Source organism: Onthophagus taurus, chromosome 5 (assembly GCF_036711975.1).
Source record: "Onthophagus taurus isolate NC chromosome 5, IU_Otau_3.0, whole genome shotgun sequence".
NCBI lineage: Eukaryota > Metazoa > Arthropoda > Insecta > Coleoptera > Scarabaeidae > Onthophagus > Onthophagus taurus.
In genome coordinates this window covers 3699679-3726499 of record NC_091970.1, presented here as the reverse complement: position 1 = coordinate 3726499, position 26821 = coordinate 3699679, and the positions used below count along the sequence as shown (strand labels likewise).

At 30.5% G+C, this 26821-nt stretch overlaps 7 protein-coding genes across 16 annotated transcripts; 3 read left to right on the top strand and 4 right to left on the bottom strand.

The window, feature by feature from the left end:
- Positions 1–55: 55 nt before the first annotated feature.
- Positions 56–2126, bottom strand: LOC111426619 (dnaJ homolog subfamily C member 28). 3 transcript variants are annotated; one of them, XM_023061228.2, is made up of 4 exons: positions 2031–2126; positions 1737–1832; positions 1278–1390; positions 56–1234 (listed from the first exon to the last, which is right to left on the bottom strand). In XM_023061228.2, exons 3-4 carry the CDS (start codon positions 1383–1385, stop codon positions 260–262), a joined length of 1083 nt encoding a protein of 360 aa, XP_022916996.1. In that variant the 5' UTR covers positions 1386–1390; positions 1737–1832; positions 2031–2126; the 3' UTR covers positions 56–259. The 3 variants fall into 3 exon arrangements, with proteins under 3 accessions (XP_022916996.1, XP_022916997.1, XP_022916995.1); XM_023061229.2 differs by lacking the exon at positions 1737–1832 and having other exon boundaries at positions 2031–2116; XM_023061227.2 differs by lacking the exon at positions 2031–2126 and having other exon boundaries at positions 1737–2000.
- Positions 1575–4316, top strand: LOC111426618 (translocation protein 1). The gene is made up of 5 exons (XM_023061226.2): positions 1575–1665; positions 2166–2298; positions 2348–2991; positions 3046–3215; positions 3267–4316. The coding sequence occupies exons 1-5, from the start codon at positions 1630–1632 to the stop codon at positions 3400–3402; spliced, it is 1119 nt and encodes a 372-aa protein (XP_022916994.2). The 5' UTR covers positions 1575–1629; the 3' UTR covers positions 3403–4316.
- A 99-nt stretch (positions 4317–4415) lies between these two features.
- On the top strand, positions 4416–5190 carry LOC111426620 (tetratricopeptide repeat protein 36 homolog). Of its 2 annotated transcripts, XM_023061231.2 has the most exons (3): positions 4424–4765; positions 4814–4989; positions 5041–5190. In XM_023061231.2, exons 1-3 carry the CDS (start codon positions 4471–4473, stop codon positions 5110–5112), a joined length of 543 nt encoding a protein of 180 aa, XP_022916999.1. In that variant the 5' UTR covers positions 4424–4470; the 3' UTR covers positions 5113–5190. The 2 variants fall into 2 exon arrangements, with proteins under 2 accessions (XP_022916998.1, XP_022916999.1); XM_023061230.2 differs by having other exon boundaries at positions 4416–4989.
- Positions 5181–9284, bottom strand: LOC111426615 (trifunctional purine biosynthetic protein adenosine-3 Gart). 2 transcript variants are annotated; one of them, XM_023061224.2, is made up of 7 exons: positions 9178–9284; positions 8454–8624; positions 7015–8355; positions 6764–6962; positions 5761–6626; positions 5451–5708; positions 5181–5399 (listed from the first exon to the last, which is right to left on the bottom strand). In XM_023061224.2, exons 2-7 carry the CDS (start codon positions 8619–8621, stop codon positions 5217–5219), a joined length of 3015 nt encoding a protein of 1004 aa, XP_022916992.2. In that variant the 5' UTR covers positions 8622–8624; positions 9178–9284; the 3' UTR covers positions 5181–5216. The 2 variants fall into 2 exon arrangements, with proteins under 2 accessions (XP_022916992.2, XP_022916991.2); XM_023061223.2 differs by lacking the exon at positions 9178–9284 and adding an exon at positions 8683–8950.
- A 2-nt stretch (positions 9285–9286) lies between these two features.
- Positions 9287–11461, top strand: LOC111426617 (ovarian-specific serine/threonine-protein kinase loki). Its single transcript, XM_023061225.2, has 5 exons — positions 9287–9623; positions 9671–9934; positions 9987–10114; positions 10235–10354; positions 10406–11461. Exons 1-5 carry the CDS (start codon positions 9491–9493, stop codon positions 11183–11185), a joined length of 1425 nt encoding a protein of 474 aa, XP_022916993.1. The 5' UTR covers positions 9287–9490; the 3' UTR covers positions 11186–11461.
- A 483-nt stretch (positions 11462–11944) lies between these two features.
- Positions 11945–22623, bottom strand: LOC111426167 (Protein spinster). Of its 5 annotated transcripts, none has more exons than XM_023060557.2 (10): positions 21865–22623; positions 15799–15995; positions 15596–15747; positions 15335–15535; positions 15148–15282; positions 14780–15041; positions 13745–13843; positions 12891–13152; positions 12608–12702; positions 11945–12394 (listed from the first exon to the last, which is right to left on the bottom strand). In XM_023060557.2, the coding sequence occupies exons 1-9, from the start codon at positions 22115–22117 to the stop codon at positions 12623–12625; spliced, it is 1641 nt and encodes a 546-aa protein (XP_022916325.1). In that variant the 5' UTR covers positions 22118–22623; the 3' UTR covers positions 11945–12394; positions 12608–12622. The 5 variants fall into 5 exon arrangements, with proteins under 5 accessions (XP_022916325.1, XP_022916324.1, XP_071051757.1 ...); XM_023060556.2 differs by lacking the exon at positions 14780–15041 and adding an exon at positions 14380–14641; XM_071195656.1 differs by lacking the exon at positions 21865–22623 and adding an exon at positions 21289–21400.
- An 894-nt stretch (positions 22624–23517) lies between these two features.
- LOC111426158 (coiled-coil domain-containing protein 74A-like) lies at positions 23518–26592 on the bottom strand. Of its 2 annotated transcripts, none has more exons than XM_023060536.2 (5): positions 26458–26592; positions 25157–25370; positions 24760–24839; positions 24560–24702; positions 23518–24509 (listed from the first exon to the last, which is right to left on the bottom strand). In XM_023060536.2, the coding sequence occupies exons 1-5, from the start codon at positions 26590–26592 to the stop codon at positions 24020–24022; spliced, it is 1062 nt and encodes a 353-aa protein (XP_022916304.2). In that variant the 3' UTR covers positions 23518–24019. The 2 variants fall into 2 exon arrangements, with proteins under 2 accessions (XP_022916304.2, XP_022916306.2); XM_023060538.2 differs by lacking the exon at positions 26458–26592 and adding an exon at positions 25426–25742.
- Positions 26593–26821: the final 229 nt, after the last annotated feature.

The following is a 26821-nucleotide window of genomic DNA, read 5'->3' as shown; positions in this document are numbered from 1 at the left end:
TAATACCAACCTAAAATATAAACAAAAAAATTTACAATAACAATAATTAAATAAATCATTTTAAATAAATATCTTTTATTAAAGCATTTGAATTCACCCCTCACAAAAATAAATTTATTTAATTAATTAATAAATTAAATTAAAAATTTAATTAATCGTCATTTTTGTTGAAACGTCAATTTAATTTAATTAAATTTAATTTGATTTAATTTTTTAAACAATAAAATAAATAATTCTAACTATTATTAACTTATTTCTTTTACTTCTTATTAAATAGGCTATCTATAAACCCAAATAACGAAGAAGTATCATTTTGGAGGTTAGAACTGTCATTTTGATGATTTTCTGGGGGAACTTGAGTGTTATTCAACCCGGTTTCTAAAATTTTCTCCGACTCTTTTAAAATGTCAATTAAAAACATTTGCTTGGTTAAAACAGGTACGACTAAATTATACTTGGTGATTTTTTTATTAATCGCATCAACCAAAATCCGATGCCTCTCGACAACATCACTCCAAATGTATTTATCGTCGTTGCTTAAAGGAATTGGGCCAATTTGTTTCCTTTCCATCAATAAACTATCTTTGAGGACCCCCATATCTTGTCGGATCTCTTTTTGCAAGGTAATCCACTCGGGGGTGAATCCATTTTCGATTAAAATCTCGTTTATTTTATGAGTAACAAAATCGACGTAAGGATTTTTATCGTGAATGTTTTTTAGCGGTTTTCCACTTCCAGATAAGTTACTAAATTGCCCTTTTGATATCGCTTCTTGTATCAGATCTTCGACCAACCTCTCGTAGCCATATTTAGTTTTAATTTTGTGTTTCAACGATGATTTTTGCATCAAAGCTTTTTCTTCCGCAGCCGCTTTTTGCATACGATGCGAAAGAACGTTAACGGCTGCTTGCATCGCTTTTAATTTCGAGTATTGCTTCTCCCGTTGAAAAACGGTGCCAGTTCCGATACCTTCGTAACTTAAAAATTGTCTATGTTGAGGCGCTGTGTGCTTAATATCGTATTCTTGGGCATCGGGGGACTCATCGATTTCAACATCCCATCGTTCTTTCGATTTTTTATCCATTAAAGTCTTAAACGCTACATCGATTTCTTTGAATTTATCATCGTTTCCTTCACCTCTATCTGGGTGGTACTTTTTCACCAACGTTATATAGGCTTGTCGAATATGCTCTTGGTCGCTGTCTTCGGGTATTTCTAAAACTTGATAACATTTCTACACAAATTTAAGTAAACCAAATTTAAAAAAAAAAACGTACTTTGTAATCTAATTGCGTTAATAAAGGTTTTGTTGAATAATATCCTTTACAACAAAGGTGTTTGCACATTTTTATGGTAGGAATTTTATTTAAAACATAAAGAGCCATTTAACCTAAAAAAGAAATCATTTAAAACTTAATATTTGACAGTTGTGTTGAGAATTAAGTCAATAGATGGCGTCCCATAATTAGTTTAATAATAAATCGTTTAATACATTTCTTGTTATTAATTTATTATTGATATGAATATTAAATAAATTATAATTTAATGATTTTTTTAGTTAAAAAACCTATAAAAATAATAAAATATAAGGTTGGTCATCATGACGTCACATAATTGTCAACTGTCAACATGGCGGAAAAGCGTAAAGGCAAGAAACGAAAAGACGTGAGTATTACAAAAACCTAAAATATATATTCTTAAAATCTATTTGAAAAGGGCTCTAAAAATGTACTTACCCGCGTATCAACAAATAAATTTGTTTATATCACGTTGAAATGATCCGACATATGAAATATGTTACGATGAATTTTAGCTGACGTTTACAAAAATATCTTAAAAGAGAGATATTTGTCAAAATTGTACCTAATATGTTATAATGTTACTATTTCTATTTTAATTAGTTATGGACGTAATTACCGATGTAATTCAATGTCAAGAAACGTCAACAACCTAATCGTTTTATTTCGGCATAAAACAATGATTAATTACAATCGAAATCGTGTTTTAACGATAAATTTAAGATACATTACCTTATTTAACGGGATATTCCAAATAAACCTCGTTTTATTTCGGTAAAAATCACTTTGACATTTAACTTGTTTTGATGAACAGCGCCACCTATGAATAACAATTACTAATTCTTATTTTAATTAAATTATTTTTAGGATTTTGGACCTCATGGAGACGAAAACGACCCAAAACCGTCTAAAGACGAATATAAAGTCGCTAAATGGCTTCGAAAAAACGTTCCCATAAAGAAAACGAAATTTTTAAATCACAATGTCGAATATTTTACAGGTTAGAAAAACATAACCTCAAAAATTTTTTGAATAAATAATTTTTTTAGGATACAGAGCTATCGATGGGCTTTTAGAGTCGAAATTCGCGCAAGGAACCGATGCTTTATTCGAAACTAGGAACGATGTTGTTAATTTTCTTCAATTATTGTTGGAACATAGATTTTATCATCGCGCTAGAAAAGTGCCGGTTTCGGAACAAGAATTAAAGTCTAAAAAGAAAGATAAAAAAGTTGAGAGTGGGGATGAGAAGAAAAAGGAAAAGGGCGAAAAAGGAACGGATGCTGAAAGTAGTGTGGTTGAGGGAAACGCGGAAATTACGGAGAAATCAAAACGTAAACGTAAAGTGCGTTTAGAAATGCATAACGATCAAAGATTCGTTGATGGATTGGACGCTTACGTTTGGATTTATGAACCAATTCCTTTTTATTATTGGATATGTGGTACATTGTTAGTTTTGGGGGCAATCGGAATTTGTTTGTTCCCGTTATGGCCTCCATCAGTTCGATTGGGGGTTTATTATTTAAGCATAGCCGCGGCGGGTTTTTTGGTTTTTATTATACTCTTAGTTGTTCTACGATTAATAATTTTTTGCCTCGTTTGGATATTCACTATTGGAAAACATCACATATGGATTCTTCCAAATTTAACCGAAGACGTGGGATTCTTCGCTTCGTTTTGGCCCCTTTATCACGTTAGTAAATTAAAATAAAAAAATAAATCAAATTAAATTCGTTTTTGATTTAAGTATGAATATAAAGGAAAAAATGAAATTAAAAAATCAAAAAAAAAGAAGAAAGATAAAGAATCTGATGGAGAAGATGAAATCGATCGGAAAGATAATGAAGAAGACATTAAAAATGATGAGAATTTGTTGAGACAACGAAAAGTTAATAAATCAAATGGAGATGATGAAAAGTATTTATTTTTTGGATTAAATTAAAAAGGAATTTATGATTTTTGTTTTAGTCAACCTGATAATGGGGGGAGTCAAGTTGAGGTTATAACCGGGGGAGGTTCTGAGAGCGAAAGTGAATCGAGTCAACGATCGAGCACAGGTAAGGATTTTGAAATGGTTGATCAAGAGGATTTGGATGAATCATAAAAGATGAAGGGAAACGAAATCTTTTGGTATCGCACATAAAACATCAAAATAATAATTAAAGATAATTCGAATCATTGTATTTTTTTTGTGGTTTATTATTTGTTGATGGTATTTAGGAAAATTTACAAAGCATAGATAATGTTAATAGGTGCAGTTTATTATTTTTATCACAAATTTAAAGAAAAATCGGTAAATTTTCTTTAAATCTAGTTACTTTTATTTTACCCCATATCACTTTGACAGATTAAACACGAATTTTGGGTTATGTTTTTGACGTTTACATCAAATTATGTTTTTATATACTAATTTATAGAAAAAATTACCGTTATTTCTATTTAAAAAGATGGGAGTGAAGTCTCAATAAACAGAGATCGGTGTAAATAACTTGTTAACGTTTTATCCACAAAATATAATTAATTAATGAATAGTTGTTGGTGATAATGAATATTTAGACTTACCTTATTTTTCTTTAGGAAAAATGTTTAGTTGTTTAGAAATGAAGGGATTTATACGATTTATATAAAAGAAACTTTTCGTTTTTACTCCTACTTCTATAATCTCATTTTTTTGGGTCTTTACGGACTTTTATTATGAAAGAGTAATTCTTTAAAGCGATACATATATTTTTTTAATTTGTTGGAAGTTATTTAACTGGAAATTCGTCCAAATCGTGTTCGATTTATCAAAATTCCTTAAAAAGGATCTTTTTAAATTAATGACATGTCAAATTTTTAAAACGTCAAATATTACCAACTTAATATTTCGACAAAAAATATGTAAAATAATGTTATTAGTTATTATTAATATAAATATGAATCGAACACGGTTTTTGGGAAATAGGAAATGTATAGAAAACGCATTTATAAATGTATTTAAAAGAAATGCTATAAATAAATGAGATAACTCAATAAAAATTTTATCATTAAAAAACCTGTTTTTCAACTCAATATGCAAAATATCCACTTAAAGAGACACCTAGCAACAATTTACATAACAGGAATATAAGAAAGCATAAAAACACATTCTTTTAACCTCCACCAACTGATTAAGAAACTTTAATCCTTCAAAATGGTTGATTTAAGTCACCACGATAAAGCAGTTTTAAACTGCATTTTCAACCCAAGTTTACCATTAACCGAAGCGTACGATGAAGAATTAAACTCTACGATTCAAGACGTTGAAGAAGAAACCGAAGAAATTCTTAACGCGAAAGAATTAGAAATCGAGGCAATTAATCGCGCCGAAAAAGGCGATTTAGAGAACGCTTTGAATATTCTTAACGAAGCTTTAAATATTGCACCACAAAAAGCTTCCTTATACAACAATCGCGCCCAAATTTATCAACTTAAATTCATGGAAAACGGTAATTATCAAAACGATTTTTATTTTTTAAATCTTAATTCATTTTTAGAGGCTTTTCTTGATTTGACGAAAGCGATTGAATTGGCTCGAAATAACCAAAAAAGAACGCTTTGTCAGTCTTTGTGCCAAAGGGGGTTATTGTATAGGAAAAGGGAACAAAACGATTCGGCAAGGGACGATTTTGATGAAGCCAGCAAACTTGGAAGTCAATTTGCGAAATCTCAAGTAAAAATTAATCGATTTAAATTGCATTTTTAATTAAAAAAATTGTTTTAGTTGGTTGAATTGAATCCATACGCTGCGTTATGTAACCAAATGTTAAGGAAAGTTATGAACGATTTAAAATAATGAAATTAAACATTTTGAGTGATATCTCTTATTCAACAGTAAAAGTAATTATATAATAATAAAAATAATAAATTTTTATTTCTAACTTTATTTTAATATAAAAATTAAATCCAAATTACTTTATTATCGTTACCTAACCTCACTTTTTCTGCAGCTAAAAGTTTTAGTGCTCTCGGAAAAGCTTTATGTTCAGCTTTTTTAATTCTTTCCGTTAATATTTCTTCAGTATCATTTATTTGTATCGGAACGGCTTCTTGAGTTATTATTGCACCCGTATCAACATTTTCCTAAAACAAAAATAATTTAATTCAAATAAAAATTTTAAATTTTAAAAGTACATCAACGAAATGAACTGAGCATCCCGTGACGCAAACTCCCGCTTCTAATGCTTGTCTTTGGGCATGAATCCCTTTAAATGATGGTAATAAAGCGGGGTGAACATTAATCAGTTTTCCCCGCCACTGCTTTGTGAACCATCCGCTTAAAATTCGCATAAATCCAGCTAAACAGACAATTTCAACATCGTTTTTAACGAGTTCTTTGTGCATTGCTTCATCGAATAATTCCCTAGTTGGGTAATCAACATGTTTTAGGACCTAAAATGATTTTGTTAATTTTCTTTTTTTTTTGAGGTTATGTTAAACTCACTTTTATTGGAATATTAGCTCTCTCAGCGCGTTTTAATCCCTCAACATCCGGTTTATTTGATATAACTAAAACGATTTCAGCCCCCACGTGCATTGAATCATCGAAAGTCGCGTCAATTAAAGCTTGCAAATTGGTCCCACTTCCCGATATTAAAACACCAACTTTCTTTTTAGTCCCAATTTGATTTATTGTTTGTGGAATGTATTTTCTCATGTTTATTTCCATCGTTTGAGTGAAATTTTCGACGAAAACTTGTGGTTTGTTCTCTTTATTTCGAATTTGACCGATTATCGTAGGATCGTATTCCGATAAGAGGTTTAAAATTTCGTTTTTGTGTGTTTTATCGATTATTACAACTCCACCAATTCCGCAATTAAAAGTTCTTAACAATTCGAATTCGTTTATTCCTCCTAATGTTGCTAACCAAGTAAAAACTTCGGGAATTTTCCAATTTTTAGCATCTAACGTAACACCCAGTTGTTTTGGGAGCACCCTTGGAATGTTTTCTAAGAGCCCACCCCCTGTTATGTGAGCGAATGCCTTTAATTTTCCGGAAGATGCCGCTTTTATTAATCCTTTTACATAGATTTTTGTGGGGGTTAAAAGCTCTTCACCGAAACTTTTTTTGTTTGAACTGAATGGGGCGATATCTTTGTAATTAACGTTGGCTATTTTCATCACTTTCCTAACAAGGCTAAAACCGTTACTGTGTACTCCACTTGATGGTAATCCGATAACTAAATCACCCGGTTGGATTTCGTTCACTTTCGGCAAAAAATTTGTCTTTTCAACGGCCCCAACAGCGAATCCTGCTAAATCATATTCACCCGGTGGGTACATATCGGGCATTTCGGCAGTTTCACCTCCTAAAAAATTAATTTAAAACAATTAATTTTAAATAATATTAACTTATGATTATTGATAATAGATGGCGCCAATAACGTCTGTCAAATTGACAATGACTTATCGAGGTTACGTATTAAAATTAATTTTAAAATTGTACCTAAAAGCGAGCATCCAGCTAATTTACACCCATCGGCGATCCCAGAAATAACTTCTTTAGCCACTTTAACGTCTAAAACTCCGCAGGCGAAATAATCCAAGAAAAATAATGGTTCAGCTCCGTTTGCGAGAATATCGTTAACACACATTGCAACTAAATCAATTCCGATTGTGTTATGGATGCCGATTTCTTGTGCAATCTAAAAATATTAATTTAATTTTTGATTAATTAATTAAATTACAATAACGTGCTTTTAATTTTGTTCCGACTCCATCGGTTCCGGAAACTAAAATGGGATCGTTATAACCCGAAGCTTTCAAATCGAACAATCCGCCGAATCCCCCTAATCCCCCCATAACTCCAACACGATCGGTGGATTTTGCACTTGGTTTTATATGGGTAATTAAATCATTTCCAGCCGTGATATCAACCCCGCTTTCTTTATAAGTCATTTTACCACGCTCAAGAATTGATCTAGCAATTCCTTTATGAGCGATATCACTTCTATATTGCGCACCATCGAATTGAATCATTTTACAACATTTTAAAGCTTTAATCGATGATAATTGTAGGCTTGGGGTTAATGTGACGCAAATTAAAACTCTTCCTCCGTTAGTAACTAAATTTCCATCGTTTAAAGTGGTGCCGCAATGAAAAACAACATTTTCTGGTTTCGATGTGACTTTATCAACATTTTTTATTATTTGACCTTTACTTGAAGTTTCGGGATAACCTCTTGAAGCCATTACAACACCGACTGCAGTTAAATTTTGTTTCCAATTAATTTTTTGGGTACTTAAACTTTCGTTGCAACAACTCATCATGATTTCGAATAAATCAGTATCTAATAATGGTAAGATTACTTCTGTTTCGGGGTCGCCAAATCGACAGTTATATTCGAGGACTTTTGGCCCATCCCTAGTTAACATTAATCCGGCGTATAAAACACCTTTATAATCGATTTTTTCTTGCTTAAATCCCATTAATGTTCGTTTCAAAACTATTTCTTCGACTATTTTTAAATCATCATCGCTTAATAAAGGGCAAGGGCAATAAGCACCCATTCCCCCAGTGTTTGGGCCTTTATCCCCGTCGAAAATTCGTTTATGATCTTGAGCGGGGAGCATCGCTTTGACACATTTCCCATCGGAAAAAGCTAAAACGGAAATTTCTTCACCTTCGAGTAATTCTTCAACGACGATAATTTGACCGGCTTTTCCAAATTTTTGAGACGTTAAAATTTCATCAACAGCTTCGCAAGCTTCTTTTTTATTGGAAGCAACTATCACACCTTTTCCGGCGGCTAATCCTGAAGCTTTAACAACCAAAGCCGGAAAAGTACTCGTATTAATATAATTTTTAGCTTCATCCGCGTGTTCGAACGATTTCCAACGAGCCGTTGGAATATTGTAACGATCAAAAAAGGATTTCGCCCAATTTTTATCCGATTCGATTCGAGCACCATCTTTTTTCGGACCAAAAACTTTAATTCCTTTTAATGTTAGGGTATCGGCTATTCCATTTGCGAGAGGATCTTCCGGGCCGATTATCACGAGATTTATATCGTTTGTAACACACCAATTTGAAATTAACTAAAATTAAATTAATTAAATATCAAAAATGACATATGCTGTCAAAGTGACGTTTATTTATAATTTAAAGGTTATGTATTAAATTTTATGAAATTTACCTCAAAATTCTTGATATCAATGTTAATAATTTTAACTTTGGGTTCATTTCCAATTGCGAAACTTCCGGGGGCAACAAAAATGTTTTTTAAGTGATTACTTTGAGATAATTTCCAGGTAATTGCGTGCTCTCTTCCTCCAGATCCGATAATTAAAACGTTTGAACTCATCTCCTTAAAGAATAATTAAGAAAAAATTATTAAGTTAAAATTAAAATCTAACCAATCTTACTTAATAAACTTTATTTGAAGCGAACGAAATCGATTAAACGTTATTATTGAGCGGAATGTTGTTTTTAACTGGTTTTAAATGAAGTGTTTAAAGATTTTGTGCAATAATCTTAAAAGGTTAACTTAAAGAAGTAAACACGTGTGTTGAACCAATGGGAATTTGATGAGGTTTGAAAAGTTCAGTGTTGTCCAATCAGCTGTTTATAAACCCACCGTTTTATGCAATAAGATACGATAAGAAAATGAAAAGGGTCAGTTCGTTATCGTTATTTTAAAATTGGATATTGTGTAAATTCCCAATTTTCCATACAAAAATATGTTTATTAATTTAATTTTTAATTGACGTTAAGTGTCATATTAAACCTCAATGTGACAGTAAACGTCAATTTGACATTTCAAAATTTATAATTTTTAATTTGTATTTGTAAATGTATTTATTAGATTTATTTGAAATTTCTAAATAAATTAGATTTAAAATTTAAATAAATTTTGTTACCTGTGTCCCTTTTTTCGGTATTTAACCATAAAATTTTTCTTTACCTGCTCTCTAAGTTTTACAAGGATTTTTTTTCGATTCTTTTGTGTGGGTTTGTTTGGAGAAGAAAAGAGATAAGAAATAAAGACGAATTTTTAATGCGCAGCTGCAACACCACGTGATATTAGTTCGGAAGGCGAAGAAGCTGCCGACCAATAGCTTTAAAACGAGCACGTTTTTGTGGTTATTCGTTCGTTACTCGTGAAATGTATCTTATTCCTATTTCCTTGTTTACCTGTTAGTGTTTAATTAGTTTAATAAAAATCGTTTAATCATGTCCTGTCCTTTACCCGAAACTTTAAGCCCAGGAATCCCTGAGTTAACACCAACAACAACAAATCTTTTTCAGTCGCCTCCGAATTATTGGGGGCGATTACTTTCCACGATTAGGACAATTTCTAATTTCGGTAAGATTAATAAACTAATAAATCACAAATGTTACAATTTAATACAGATTTAGAGAAGCCAACATTTACTTTGGGCCGTAACCCGAATACTTGCAACGTCGTTTTATCTCAAAATACATTTCCTCCCTCCGTTTCTCTCGGGAGTATAAGCAAAGAACATTTCCACATAGAAATGTGTTCCGATAGAACAATCCGTATCCACGATAAAAGTCGAAATGGGACATTTTTAAACGGAAGATTAATAGGCAAAGACAGACAATGCATATTACAAAGCGGAGACCGCATTGCAATTTATAGTAGGAAACTTACAAGTTAGTTTATTAATTACATTTTTAATTTCTTATTATAATAATTAAATCTTAGTTTACAAGTTTATTTCGTTGCTAAGTTTAAATGAAGATTATTTACCAGAAGGGTTAAAAGAAAAATATGAAGTTTCGCATGTTTTGGGGCAAGGAGCTTGTGGAGTCGTTCGTTTAGTGTTTGAAAAAGTAAGTTTTTAATATGTTATTAAATAACAACTTCAAAGTCAAGGAAATCCACATCTCCTATAATTTCTTACCAAATTGATAAAAGCTTTTTAAATAATTTTAATTTAAATTTTAATTTAGTACACTTGTCAACCGTACGCGTGCAAACGTATTCTAAAAAATACATCAAATCGTAACAAAACATTGAATCGACCAGAAAACATCCAGAAAGAAATTAATATTTTAAAGCAGCTGAATCATGTGAGATCTAAAATTTATCGATTTTAAACGTACTAATTTAATTTGTTTTAGCCCTTTCTTATTTCTCTGAAAGAAATCGAAGAAACATCAAGTGGATACTTTATAATAATGGATTATATGGAAGGTGGGGAATTAACTTATCTAATTTCACCACAGCGATTGTCAGAATCTCAAGTTAAGTACCTTTTTTACCAAATTGTTGTTGCCGTTCAACACCTCCACAGTATTAATATAATCCACCGAGATTTAAAGCCAGAAAATATTTTACTTAAAAAAGAAAGTGATAAAGACGATAATATGATAAAAATTTCCGACTTTGGATTAAGTAAAATGATGTTGGATCAATCGTTTATGAAAACGAAATGTGGAACTCCTTATTTTAGCGCGCCGGAAATATTTAATCCTTCCGTAACAGCTTACGGGAAAAAAGTTGACGTTTGGAGTTTAGGGGTTATTTTGTATTACATGTTATCGCAAGAATTACCGTTTAGAGCACCTAAGTCCGCCGCCAAGAACCAGGCTTTAGCAAAAATGATTTTAGCCGGGAAATTCGCAATGGCGGATTCATTGTGGGGCGAAATTTCGGATAACGGGAAGAATTTAATTAAAAATATGTTGGTTTGCGACGCGACGAAACGATTTAGCATTGACGAAGTTGTTGATCACCCGTGGTTTCAAGACGACAAAAAGTTAATAAGGAAAATTAACAATTTGATGTATAATAATTACCAAACGGCATGTGTACAATCCGAATCTGATTTGGAGGATTACGAGCAACAATCAAAGCGAATCAAACTTTCTAAAGAAGTTATCGAAACTTCAGTTGATTAAATGACTGTTGTTTATAAGTATTTATATTGTGGGGTGAGAAATGTGATGAGTATACTGATTTAATGATAAGAATACTAGGTATTGATGTGACCCCAGTTTATGTTTTTTTTTGTGATATTTGTTAGATTTGTGTTGTTTAAAACTTTTTTTCTTATGTAGTAAGTGTTTGTGTTTCATTTTTTGATTTAATGAGTAAAAATGAACTACTACTATTACTTTTTGACTATTATATAAAATATATCTTTAAATTAATAAATAAAAACTTTATACTTTAAACATTCATTTTATTTAAATTACTAATTTATTAAAACACATTTTTATTAATAAATAAAAAAATTTCAAATACTTTGAAATAGTAATTTAATTATTACAAAGTTGTCAATTTAGGGGATTTTAAAAGCGACATAACCCCAAATTTATTTTTAACTAAAAGATTATTCATTTAAATGGGAAAATTACTAATTAATTAACCAATTCTTTTATCAAACACAATTATAAACATTATTTTTTAGAGTAAATATTAATAAAACGCATTTTTATCAATAAATTATATTGAATTAGTAATTTAATTATTAAAAAGTTGTCACTTTAGGGGATTTTAAAAGTGACATAATCCATAAATTTATTTAATTAAAAAGTTATTAATTATTTAACAATAATAAAAGGTTTTTTTTTAGTAAATGTTTGTGTACTTCATTCTTTGGTTAGAACTAGTTCAGCAACTAATAAATATATTTTTAAAACAATAAATAAAACCTCTTTAATCTTTAAACTTTTATTTTATTTAAAAAGAAAAATAGATATAAAACGATTTCAAAAATGATTCCTCATCAAATATACGATTTCATTAATTATGTACAGGTTTCAGTCTTAAATTAATACAATAAAAGACCAGGAATAAATAATGGGATTATTTTTAAGACATCTCTCCTTAATTAACACTCTAAAAAACCAAACAAACAAAACCATCCGGAAGCTCAACTCAGTTTTCTTCGAAATCGGTGCCGATATGTCGATTTCAGCTTAATCTCATTTCCTTGTATTCACGGAATACAAATAAACTTTAAGATTTAATATAATTTAAAATTTTTATATATTTAATTGACTTCCTCAACTTGATTTCTCAATAATTTTTCTTAAATAAACCAGTTCAATTTTCGTTGACACATCAAGGCATTAAACTGCGTCGTTCCGGATCCGTTCGTGTGCCTAAAATTAAACAAACCAAAATTAGTAAGTTAAAAAGAAGGGGATCAAGTAATTTAATAACTAATTCGAGACAATCCACCCACATTTAAAAGGTTAATTTCGTTTTTAAACAACAGACAAATCTAAACAAATAGTTCATTCTTGTTGTGTTAATATAAATAGAGTTTGTGTCCAACACCTTCGTGAATAATGTCTGAGAAAGAAAAAACGTACAAACTACGGGAGAGCTTATTCAAATCCATTTCTGGTGTACCGAGAGACTACAGCTTCCGGTGGGAATTCTTCGACTTGCTTTTTTGATAGAGTATCTAAATTAAAAGGATTAAAAAAAAAAGTTTATATACTTTTAAGCGGATTTGGTTAATTTAAGCTTCGGAACAAAGTTTTATTACACTCAATCGGAGACATAAAAATTAACTAAAACGTTAAAGAAAAGCACAAAAATCAATTATTCATCATTGGTTAACAATTAACTTTGACATATCAAACATTTTACCTTTAATCGTATCATCGATTTTTTTCCGATCCTTAACAATGAAAATAGCGGTCGCAAGGAAGAAAAATCCGCCCAAAACTTCCACGAAACACGTCGTAAAAATAGAATATTGCAATGCTCTAAATTGTATCCACATCTTGTCGTAATCCGGAGGTTCTGGTGTTGTAACTGATAAAGCTGTTGTAGTTTCAATCACTTCATCGAATGGTTGAATCGCTGATTTTCCCCAACCGCTTAATGCTATTTTCAATGCCTCAGATATCTAAAAAGGTAATAAATTAAAATAATAAAGATTAGATGTCAAAGTGACATAACTAAAACATAACCTCAATTAAAGAAATATTTCTTATTTAATAAATCAAATGGGAAAATTATTAATTAATTAACTAATTCTTTTAATAAACACGTTTTTTCCAACTTAACATTAAGTTGGTTTTAGATCTAAAAAGACTTAAATTAAAAGAAATTTTAAAAATTAGATGTCAAATTGAGAGCGACATAACTAAATACCAACCTAAAATTATTTTACTAAAATTTAAATCGAAATTTTTAATAATTAATTTCTTTATAATTTGCTTTATAAACTTTATTCTTTAAAAAATGTTAATAAAACGCGTTTTAATCAATAAATTATAAATTAAAATTAAATAAGCTAAAATAGTCATTTAATTATTACAATGTTGTCAATCATTTTAAAAGTGACTTAACCTCAAATTATTTCAAACTAAAAATGATTAATTTATTAACCGAAATGGTAAAATTATTAATTAAATAATTATTTTTTTGATTTATTCCTAATTTTTAGGTTACGTTTTGGTTGCCATATTTCTGGAAATAAGGAATAAATAACTTACAACTCCTATAAGATATGGGCTCCCCGCATCGCCCAATGCATGAGAAACGAGGAGTTGGAAGCCTGCAGCTGTTGCTCTCCTCGTAGGTAAAACAACATACTAAAAAAATATCTTATTAATGAAATTGAAATAACTAATTCTAATCTATTGGTTTTTAGCTGACCCATGTTTCAGTTTGTCGTTTAAAATAATCTTTTGAGGTTTCAGTTTTGATCTCAATTTGCGAGCTGGGCAAAAGGTTGTGCAAAATTTTATTTATTCAAGGATAAAACATAAAAATAAGATGACGTTGATTTGAGTGTCATAACATGATTAGGAATTAATATTAGCACTTAACTCTTTAAGAATGTTGGTAATAACATGCATTTTATTGATTTATGAGTCGATTGAAATGCTTGTTAATGATTTATCAAACTGAAACTAGACTCAGAATTAATTTAAATAAAAATGATGAAATGGTTTTTAATAAAGCAAAGAAAAGCTCACATTCATTCTATAAAGCAATAAACAACTAAAGTGCATGCTAAATTACTAACTAATTTAATAAATCAAAAAAAAGCTCGGCAGACACTCGAAAGAAAATAAAATCTCCTCTTTTTGAGTCAATTTTTAATAAACTTTTTTTAATTTCTTACCAGCAAAATATCACACACGATTGCCCAGTTTAAATTGAGCATAACCTGTCCCAAAAAGATTAGAACGTAAGTTGTGGGTGAATTCCAAGTGGTTGCATAACTACCGGCCACAATAAGTGGCGCGGAAAGAAACAATCCGAACGCGCAAATCAGCGGATCAGAGCGACCGTAACGCGCCATCAGCACATTGCTGCAAACACAACCCAACGAGAGACCCACGATCCCAGCTAACATCGTTATCACTCCGAATATAAACGCCAAACTGAAACAAAATTTAAACCATCGTCGATTTCGTTTTATAATCACCAAATTTACATCATTTACAACGAATATTTATTTAATTAAATCAAATAACCGGTGATTATAAAATAAATCAACCTGAACTTAACCCCTTCCTTACCAACATAATATCGGTTACAATGGACCAGTTCATGTTCAGGAAGAATTCGCCGAAGAAGACGAGAATATAACAGGCCACGGTGCTTTTGGAAACAACGATGAGGGCGAGATAAATTAATGGTGCCGATACCATCAAACCGAATGCGCACACATACGGATCAACTCGCTCGTATTTGCTGCGGAGTCGTTGGGCCAAGAAACTTCCGCAAGGGACCCCCATCAGGCCCGAAATCATCGATATCACACCGAACGTAAAAGCAACGCTATTTTTTATAAAAATAATTTAATAACATCAAAATACTTTGACGTACTTTATCGGTCCATTTTTTAACATAAATTCAATTGAGTTATAATAAAAAAAAAACTTACTCTGATTCTTTAACATCAATCATTCCTGGTTGTAAACGAATCCCAAGGTAAATAATATTTGGTCCCCACCAAGCTAAGGCACCAGCGACGAAAGCAACGCAGGTAAAACCCGCAGTTGAAAGCATAAAGCTTTTACTAAATAATTTAATGATTAAGTTATCGATTAAATGATTAAATTATAACTTACTTTTTACAAAGTTCTTGTAAATCTTCTTTCCATGGTGTCACCACCATGTCGCTATTCTCGCTTTGACCCCTAACCGGATCTTTTATCACAAATACTATTAATAATACTGCTAATAAACCTAGAGCTGGCGTTACCCGTAACGACCATTGCCAAGAACCCATTAGATGCGCCGTTTGAGCACCGATTATATAACCCAAACCACTAAAAAATAATAAATATAATAAGAATAATTGTTAAATTTAAACAAAAAGGTGAATTTACCTTCCTACGGGTATAGCAAAATAGAAAAAGGCTAACATTTTCGATCTAACATCTTTAACGAAGAGATCACTTATTATCGTCGGTGCTATTGTTGAATAACTTGCTTCGCCGATTCCAACTAAAGCTCTAAATACAATAAACCACACGAAATCCTAAAACAGTCGTTTTAATAACCATAAAACTCAAATTTAAATGCAACTTACGGTCATAAACGATCCTAAAAGCGTTGTTATACTCCACATCGCCACACCGAATGCCATAATCCATTTCCGGCTATATCTATCGCCCAAAAAGCCAAAAAGCGGTGCGAAAAACATGTAGCTAAGAATAAAACTGGTTTGTAGTAACCCGGCGTAATCATCTCTTATTTCAAAGTATTCTTTAATATCTTCCAAGATACCTAAAACAATTTTAATATATAATAATACATTATTTTTGGGTTGAAATTTCAAGGTGAAAGTAAAACTAAAGGGGCTTTTTAAACACAAAAAAGGTGAAGTGTTTTAGAAGGATCCTTCAATAAAGAATGTTTTGTAAACATCAACAAGGGGTGAGTGTACACAACGTTTCAGACATACACTCACGTTGGAAAGAAAAAGATCGTCTGCAGTTTATTTTTAGAATACTCGTTCGTTGTGAGTCATATATTTTAATGACCCTTCCACTATTTGTGCAATACCTTGTGTTTTACAAGTGATAAATTACCTTTATTGTTTATTTATTAATAAATAATTTATAAAAAAATGACATTATAATCGCCATCTATCGATTTTTAATTGTAACTTGAAATCGTAACTAAAGTTGGTTACAAAATTAATGAATAATTAATTTATTTATAAAAATCTTTTATTAACTTAATTATTTATAACAAAAATAAGTTTTTTTTAAATCAATTTGTTTAAAATAAAATGAATTTAAGTAACAAATTAAAAATAAATAGTTAGCTACACATTATTTTTTTTTTGTTGTCATTCAAGATGACAGCTAAAAAAATAGGTTAAGAAATCGATGAACATTTTTAATAATAATTTCTTCATGAGTAAGAATTTGTAATAAATCAATTTAGAACAATCTTTTATGTTTTAGGTTACATCTTTATCCATATTGAGTTTGATTAATTGAAATAAGAAAAATTGTGATTGTCGTGGGAGGTGTTAACAAGTAATGCATTTAGCGAGACAATTTTTTTATTGTAAGGATTATGTAGAGCACTTCAAACCCGGATGCGTACAATTCGACCACTCTAAAAGAGAGAATGCTTATTAAAATGTCCTGAATTGAACGGTTTTGTTGAAACGTCCGGGTATTAACAAACAATTACGATCATTAATTATAAAGTATTTATCGGAACCCCTATGATGTTGGAAATGAATTGCAATTTAAAACTGTAACGTTAATGGAAAAGGAATTCTTTGTGAAATACTTGTTAACTCAATTTCAAATTTATCAAGTATTTTCGAAACAATCGGAATGACTGGTAATTTTTTTCAAGGTTAAAATTAATTAACTTTATTTGTGTTATTATTTTTAGGTACTACGACAAAGAGGGAATTCCAAATGCTTCGTTAGTGAGTTTCAAACCCTATTTTTGTACCAAAAAAAAAAGATTTACTCTTTTTGCTTGGAGAGGAACCAATTTCGATGATAATTTTCCGATTTAAATATGGATGAGATGAGCGCGCAGACACAAAAGTAGGTTCTCGACCTCCTATAAATATTCAAGTGAACCTTTTCTCCAGGTCAACGAAGAATGCACCAAAATCAATTGATTGTAATCTTTAAAATAACGTTTAGAAACGTTTTAGCGTAGGAGAACCAGTAAAACCCACTATATAAGGCGCTTTTAACAGTAATTGGGTGGATTTGCATTAATTCATCGCATCCAAACAACCAAAAGTAAAAATAAATAAATAAAGATGTTCTAATTGAAACCCGGATGTTGAAAATAAAACATTCATTGAGTTTTCGTTAGAATGAATAAGATGAATGAGTTGAATCAAATGAATAAGATTCGTTCATGGGAGAGTCCTTTTTTGATTTATTTTCTTACAATCAAGTTGTTTTGTTAAAATAAATTGAATAGTCGTGTAGTTTAACTTGTTTGACTAGAAACTTTCAAAGATAATTACGCATTTAGCACGTGCGTATTTGCCATGGCACGCATATCATGTAACAGATTTAAAGTTTGTTCAATAAAACAATTTAAATGAAAATACAATAAACGTCAATGTGACACTGCGAAATAAACGTCATGTCAAATGTCAAAATTACGTTTTATGTTGTAGAAACTAATTTTGGCTTTTTATTATTTTTAAAAGCGATTAATCCTCGAAATAAACGTCTTAAACGAAGCCTTATTTATCCCCGTTGTAATACTTAACTATTTCCACCCACAAAGTATTCTTTAATTTAAGACTCGGTAATCCTTTTCTTTGTCATCAATTTAACTTAATCGAGTTAAATATAAACGGCTTTTAATGTTGCTGACCTTTTTTCGTGCATATTTCGTCGAAATTTTTTGTATTTATCGAACCCTTTTAAATGGGGTTGCCTGTGGGAACTCCATCTGCTTACTTAGTGGGGTGTAAATTGCATTTCGCGGTAGCTGTCTGCAATAATATTATCTTAGGGGCGATGGGAAATGGAAAGGGAACGAAATATTTATTAACAGCGGGCGAGGAAATTGCCTGTTAACGTTGAGGGGTTGGAAAATGATGAAAACCAATTTAAATCATTCTATAAATTCCACGTATTACATTAAAAACACGAAAGTGCTTCGTCCTATTAACAGAGAGCATACCAGGTGTGCGCTTCAACGATTTATCCAACAGATGGGATTTGTTGGTTAACTCACACCTGGGTATTTCTAATAACGACACAAACAAGAATTATTCAAATTAAAATTCACCTTTTAATTGATTTAATCGTCCTAGAAAAACAATAAATGATATTTGAGCAATTTTATATAATTACCGATATTCACGGTAAAGAAAAAAGTGTCATGGCAAATGTCAAAATAACGTTTTTGTACTAATAATGTTAAATTCATAAAGAAAAAAAAATAAGTTGGTATCATTTAAAAACTAAATCTGACGTGTTAAAATAATTTCAACTCATGAATTCAGTTATAATAAATACATTATAAATAACGATTAATGAAATCGTCCGATTAATCGCCCAATTTTTATTTAATTTTAATAATTAAAATAAACAAATAGCGAAATGTTTAAACATTTTTTAAACATCAAAAATTTGAAAGTATCAATGTCAAAATGACGTTTCGTAATTAACATTATTATTTTCGAATAAATGCATTATAAACAACGATTAACTTGAAGTTAATCGTTGTTTATAATGCATCCGAAAATATTAATAAAAAACCTCGTATGATTGTGTCCTTTGCTCGGCTCGAAAGACTTTTTCTCTTTCAGGTCATTGCCAAGTTTACATTTGCAACGTAACGGAATCGTCTCTATAAATATTTACTTCTTTTATAATAATCTAAATAAATCGATTACAACAACTTGTCTCGACCAGACGCGTTTATTTACTGAAAACAAACAATTTAGATCTTTGATTCGCTGTAATGATTCAATTAAGCACTTCTTATCGCTTCACTTGGGAGGTTTTAATGTCGCAGATAATTGTGTTTATCGCAATTTAAAGTGATGAACAATCAATACTACAAACAAAATTAATCCTTTTTTTTTAATTAATACTAAATCAAACGTGTCATTGTTTCGTGGAAAAAATTAATAAATCGCTTTATCAGTGGCGTGATGTTTTATTATTATGGAAATTTAACCAAAACTCAATAAGATACGCTCATTTTGTTAAATTATTCCCAGAATTATTTAAAAAAAATTAACAACAAAGTGATGTGTCATTCCACACGTCAAATACAAATTTGACAGGAGTAACGTTACCGATATAAAATTGTATACCAACATAAAAAAATAATAATCCAAATTAATATTTATTGGTGTCATCGCACAATTATATTATCTGTTACGTTGCGTTTCGTAAACAATTACAATTTAAAAATATAGCACAAACACAATAATACCTAGAACGCGATAAGAGGGGGCGCTGTTAACCTGGCTCAGGTGAGAGAAAACGTCATGTGATGCCACGCGGTCTCCCGCTATTGGTTACGCTATACATCAGGCGATTTTAGAATGAATTCGAGTATCATAAACCTAGGACGTGGTGGTTTTCGTCATAATGACGCGAAGAAAATCCTTTACGTCACGAAAACACGATATTTCGAACAAAAATATTTTATGATTCACAAGAACGTCAAAAATTGAAAGAAAAATATGACGTTTGGAAGACAAACCTAACCTTACTTTTAAAACATTTGAAAAATGCATCATTGCGTTCTGCATTGTGTGAAAATGTGAATGAAACTAAAATGTAAAACTATGCAAAGGTGCGACAGTTCGTACGAAAAAAAAACCAAACTATTTCCGTTTCGTATTCAAAACGTTTTGCACGTTCAATTCGAAAGAAATCAACGTTGAATAGTAAGGACAATTTAAGTCTTTAAATTAATGATTACCTCAAGTTAAGTAACAAAATAAAACTGATATTTAGTGCAAAAATGATTCTTTTTTGTGTTATTATTATAAAAAAAAAAAGGTGGTATCATTTAGAAACTAAATTTGACGTTTTAAAATAATTTCAACGAATTTATAGTTGTTTCAATGAATTTCTCAATTTCTTTTCATAAACTAATCATAATTAATTTGAATTTAATTTCAACAAGTAAATTTCATTTAACTTCCATCAAAATAATAACTCATTTTTTTTAGCTTAAAAATGTCTCAAGAATTAAAATTAACATAACCTAAACAAATTTTATTTAAAATTAAATTTAAGATTCAAATTGGAGTTTAATTACCTTTCTGTACGATTTTTTTAAGGTATAAAAAGAGATTAAAACCGTTATTATGATTTTTAATGATTCATAATTACTAGGTAATAATTAAGAAGGTAAATTCGACATTGACATCAACATAACCTAAAAATTTTTCTTTTTTAATTATAGGTTATTTAGTGGGGTTTTAGTTACACCTTAGTACTTTAAACCCATTATCGACCATCTATACCGCTTATTTCAATGCTACGGTCTCGTGAGCGATCCAAAAATAAAAATCACTCCACTTTTGCTTGCGTAACACGGAATTCTCTACCAAAACCAACCTATTTCCGACCTAATACAAGGGTATTCCTTGCGGTTTTGGTGATACAAACGAATTTATCATTTTAAGGTCAAAACCCCAAGAATAAACGAAAAATCAACATCAACGTCGATTAATAACGATAAAAGTTACTTAAAAGTAACTTAATGTTATGTATTAAGCAACGAATTCTTGGTACCTTGCCCAAAATTACTCAAAATGCATCGAAGTGTGAAATAAGTTATTGCATTTTAAAACGGAAACTTCCACAACACCGTTTAAGCCCGTTTAAGATAATAACTACAATTAATAGAATTTAAGAGAAAAATATTTAACATCTCAAACGAGTAAGACACAAAGGTGGGAATTTAAGATTCAAAAATCCTGTTAAACAGGTCCGGACAATATCATAAAGGGGTTCACTGTGTGGTGTTTTAAACCGGGAGATGGTAATCTCGAGACTATTTACGAACCTTTAAAATTGTATTTGAAAAAGTTCTCAAAACTTACCTGCTAAAACGAAGCGATCCATGTAATTCACCAAATTAATGTAGATTAATATCACCACGTGAACCCATATGGTACATTTAATATCTTTTAACCCAATTATTTCATTTTGATTACGATTCATTAATTTAAAAAAATCACAATTAGACAATTATCACAAAAAGAAACGTCAAAATGACGTATCAATTTTTTGTTGTTTTTTTTTTTTTTAGTTCATTTTGATTTGCAAGGTTGCCTTACTTGCATAAAACGCATGTTAATTTGTATCGTGATTCATAAAAGGATTTAGAATTGATCATCCATCGTAGTAAAAATAGTATTTATAGAAAGATGAGTAAATAAAAAAATTTATGAAATTGAATATTATTGACAAGATATAAAACTCAAGATAACCAAAGTTACACAATAAGTATCGCTAAACAAATACTTTTGACACTTTATCTGTCATTAAACACCAAAAACAGCCGTCTATCTTTAAAATTGAAAAACTTAATGCAACTTTCATTCATCTCGTACGATTTTAGAGTGCACATGGTTATATAACTTAGTATGAGGAAAAAAATTAAAAATTGTACTAACCTGCCAATGTAAATCGATCCATATAATTAATAAGATTGACGAAACACAAAATAAACATAATAATCCAATCCCTACATTTGATATCTCTTAACGTAACATCGGTGTACACGTTTTCTTCGGAAGGCTCCTCCGAGGTGGTTGAATTAACCAGTTGTTCGCTGGAACGGTTCGATGGTATCGTCGAAGGCATTTTATTATTAATTTCTTTTAACGTGTAACTTTTATCGGAATTTTCTACGTTTTGCGGTGGCATTTTCGTGCGGTATCAACAACTAATCCCGACGTAATCACAAAGCAGCGGCCGACGGGCGAATGCAACGCGAATTTGATATTTTCCATGTTGGCGGTTCAGTTAAAACGCGCAGTCGCAAGTGACGAAAGGTTATGTTTCCAGTTTCTCTTTTATTATTAACGAAACCGGAAATGCAACACACTTACACCACCCGCGAACGATTTTCAATAATTTAAACGCGCCCATACACTTATATTCTTAAAGTTTAACAATTTAACCATGAAATCTTTTACGCTTAAAACTGACAAGTCACAGATGTATTTCTAGATGACATTTGACATTTAGGGAACTGTTTTATCAACCAGAATGCATCAAGGTTTAAATGCAACTAATAAAAAGAAATAATTTAGATTAATTATATTCGAATTCTTTGTTTGTAATTGCTTTGTTTGTTGCTGATAAGATATCGATAAGATTAAAGATATAAGATAACGGAATTTGAACAAATTCTATGCAGTTTGTACTCGCTAAAATGAATATTAATTAAAATTCATTAAAATCACTCTACAAAAGATAAAAGTAAACTCACCAAAGTAATCTCGCTAAAGTCACTCACCTCCAGTAAGATATTTAATAATTGTTTATAATTAGGTCTGATCATAAATGAGTAAAATAGAAAGTTATTAAGTAATGCTGCACTTAGATTCTAGATGGCGCTCTAAATTATTTAATTTATTCGATTTTAACTTGAAAAATAAACGGCAATTATTAAAAAATCGCCCAGAGTATTAAAGTTTGTATTAAAATTAATAGTTAGCTTCAATTTGAGATATACATCATTCATTAATTCTCATTAACTTAAAAATGATGATATTATAGATGACATTTGAGGTTTAGAAAACTGTTTTATCAACTACAATGCACCAAGGTTTAAATGCAACTAATTAAAAAGAAATAATTCAGATTAATTATCGGGTACATTGTTCTTATTTACTTTGTTTATTACTGATAAGATATTGATAAGACTGGATAACAACAGATTGATAGATATAAGATGAGTTCAAACAAATTCTATGCAGTTTGTACACAATAAAATAAATATTAATTAAAATTTATTAAAGCTACAAGTAATACATCAAAAATGAAAGCTTCTAATCTCTCACCTTTAATACCAAATTTAATAATTAGAGTTTACAATTAGATTTGATCTCAAAATGGGTAAAATAGAAAATTATTAAGTAACGTAACGCTTGGATACTAGATGGCGCTAAACATTATTTAATTTATTGAACTTAACTTAAAAATAAAACGTAATTATTAAAAATCAGCCAAGCTTTATATTAAAATTAATAGTTAGGTTAAATTTGAGATATATATCATTCATTAATTTCCATTAATAAAAGGTGTTTTATTTGGAGTAATTCGGAGATAAAGTTCTTTATTAATAGATTAATATACATTTATATAATCGAATAGACGTGTAGAATATATTACAAAATATAACAAATAAATAATATAAATATCATATAGAGAGCGGTTACTAAAAAGTATATCTCCATATATAATTATAATAATATCAATAATACTTCCTTCGAAACACTGCATATGTATATGGTGCTTTCACATCGCTTTATAATATATTTATATAAAGAAAAAACATGTACTAACAAGTACTAGATGCTTTTTTAAATGCTTTTTCATTACTCGTATGGTACGTATATCAGTACGATCTTTCTAGAAGAGAGAGAAAAGTTTTCTCGGCCACTTCCCATATTTCGAACAATACATAATTAATAATATAGTTTTTTGCGTTATCACATCAAGTACTATGCCCCACAAGTAGACATCGACAAATTACTTTTTTTATTTTTAAAAGTACTTCGAAAACTAAACGACTAGAAAATCATTTTATTTACCGACTTTTTAAGTCTGCTTGTTACCTCGATTATGCCCGCCGCGATATTTCCTGCCTTCATTATGGTAATGATTATTATTACCTCTTTGTCTTTGGTGATTATTCCCGGTGGAGTTACCACCTTGTAAGTTGGGTAAAGAGGTGCCTTCGTTTAACGAACCACCAGTCTTGTCCACACTTCGGCCAGTCTGCCAGTAATTCTGCGAATGAACCGGAGGAAACCAATTTCTATATTGACCACGGTGTCTACCGTTACCCCGATTTTGACTGCCAGTGTTCTTTTGTTGAGAATTGTGCTCTCGGGATTGATACCCGATTGAATCTCTCGAAGCATATCTTGATGGGGACGAAGAACCCTCTCGGCGCAAATCGGAATTTTCCCTTCTTAAGCGCCTTATTAAAGCTTCGGCATCATCTAGTTTTCTTACTAATTCCGGGTCGGGTTGAGAAACGCGCTCGCGATCGCGCTCTTTTTCCAATTCAAATTTTTCCAATTTCCTAAATTAATTAATAAATTAGATTAATAAAAAGAAGAATTTAATACAAACATTTTTTGCTCCTCGATGATCTCCGTTAAATAAGAATTTTTACTCTCAACTTCTTGCAACTGAAGTTTTAGATCGCTAAGCTCCTTTTCCAAGATCTCAATTTGAAGCGGAGTCACATTTAATTGCTTTGGACTATCTCCGGACTAAAATATTAACACAAATTAAGATGTAATTAACAAATAATTTAAAAATTAAGGCACCTTTTGTTTAGCTTCTTCATCTGGAGACGTCGGAGTTGTAGGCAAAGAAGTTTTCGCAAAAACCAATTGGAATTGTAACTCTACAAGCAAAAGAAAATTGATCGTTTCAAATTACGGAGGAATATTGATTAATTTTGTATTTAAATGTGACTCATGGGTTAACACGCAATATGAAATCTCACCGTTTTCATTTGACTCGTTCATAATTCGTTTATTTTTACCACAAATTAATTTCCGAAGCATTATTTTAAATCTAAATGTTGAAGCGAGTACTCATTGCAAAAGTAAAAATTGAATGAGGAAGCCCAAAAATAAACCATTTTCCCAAACAAAAATAGCAAATTTGTTTACGAATAGATTTAGATACAATGTAAATAGTGGCCAATTTAATAGTTACCTCGATTTCTATGCCGTAAACTATCAACTTCGTGATGTAGCCCATTCAACATCAACTGGTGTTGTTCTTGAAGGAATTTTATGTTTTGTTCTAATTGGGCAACTCGAGAGGAATCTTGCGATTTCAAATCCGAAGGTTTCGGAGCTGCATCTTGGGATCGCGCCACCGATACTATATCAGCGTTTACGGTACCTGGTTGTTTGGATTTATTCACCTTAAAAAAATTGTATACAAAATTTCAAATTAATTCTTTTTTATAAGTTATTAACCTGCCCAAATGGAGCAACTGGGTACTTCACCATAATTTTCGATGCCATATTTCAACGAAACCGTATTCGCGAATGAGATAGATTCGTTTTTAGAATGTGCTTTGAATCACTGTGGTGAGTCAAAAAAAACGTAATAACAGTTTTTAGATGGAAATAAAACAAGAGAGGGAAATAGGATTTATTTTGGGGCCGTTTGTAATGGATTTTAAACGAAAAAACCACCACGATAGCAGCTAAAAGAAGAACTGTCACCGTTTTCGTTCTGGCTAAGTATTGATCGCTTTTCCCCTCAACGGGGGTGCAACTTTACGTCAATCCGATTTCACTGCGGGGGAGTTTTAAAATCGTTCAATAATAAAAAGCGAAAACATTTTAATTATGCATAATAATAATAAATTAAAAAGAATTGATAGATTGTTGAGTGTTGATAAAATTAAAAATTAAAAAGAAAGGGGGTAGGCAACCAATTTAACAACAATGCATTAAATAATTTAGATTGCACTTATTTATTATTATTAAAAAAATTGATTGTTTTTCGAAATTCAATATTAATTTAAATTATTAAATTAAATTAAACAAAATATAAAACAAAATTAATAAATCGAAATGATTTTAAAAAAGTTCAAAATTGAATAATAGATGGCGTAATGACTATAATTCACAAAATATTTAAAAATTGTTGAATATACAAGCTTAGATTACGAAATAGAACGTTGTTTCTGAAGAGAACGAATTAAATGAAGTGTACGAATATGTTTTAATTCATATCGTTAAAGAATCAAGAACATGGCAAGAACGTTAAACTTAAGAACGTATTTATATTTTTGGTAAGTTAAGTAAGTGTATAAAGACTATTTTTTTTATATAAAATATAATCAAGATAAAATTTATTTGAATTAAATAAATATCTTATTAAATTGATTAGATAACCTCAAAACGATAAACTCGATAAAGTAGGAAACGATGTCAACAACATGTCAAACGTTTTTTTTTCGTAATTTTACTTGATTTTTTTAATTATTTTTAACTCACCAAGATTTTATGCAATATTTCAGCTCCAGTCTCGGCGATTTCAACGGGAAGAGGTGGTAAAACCACGTTGTTTAAAGCAACTCTTCTTTGAGATGCCACCAAAGTGGAACTTCTAGAGTATTTTAAGTTTCTCATTTTCCTCCTTACTCCCAATAAAATGAGTCGAATTTATTTAACCTCCAAAACGTTCGTCTCTTGCAGGTATTAAATCCTTTCGTTTAATTCGTATTATTGACAAAATAAGCGTTTAATGGTGTTTAACCTCGTTTGTTGTGGGCAGTTTCGCTTCTCTTTCGCCGTCATCCTTCGTTGCATTACCAGCGGTATTTTCCATCTGTTACCCACCTGCCCTTGACGTAGAAAC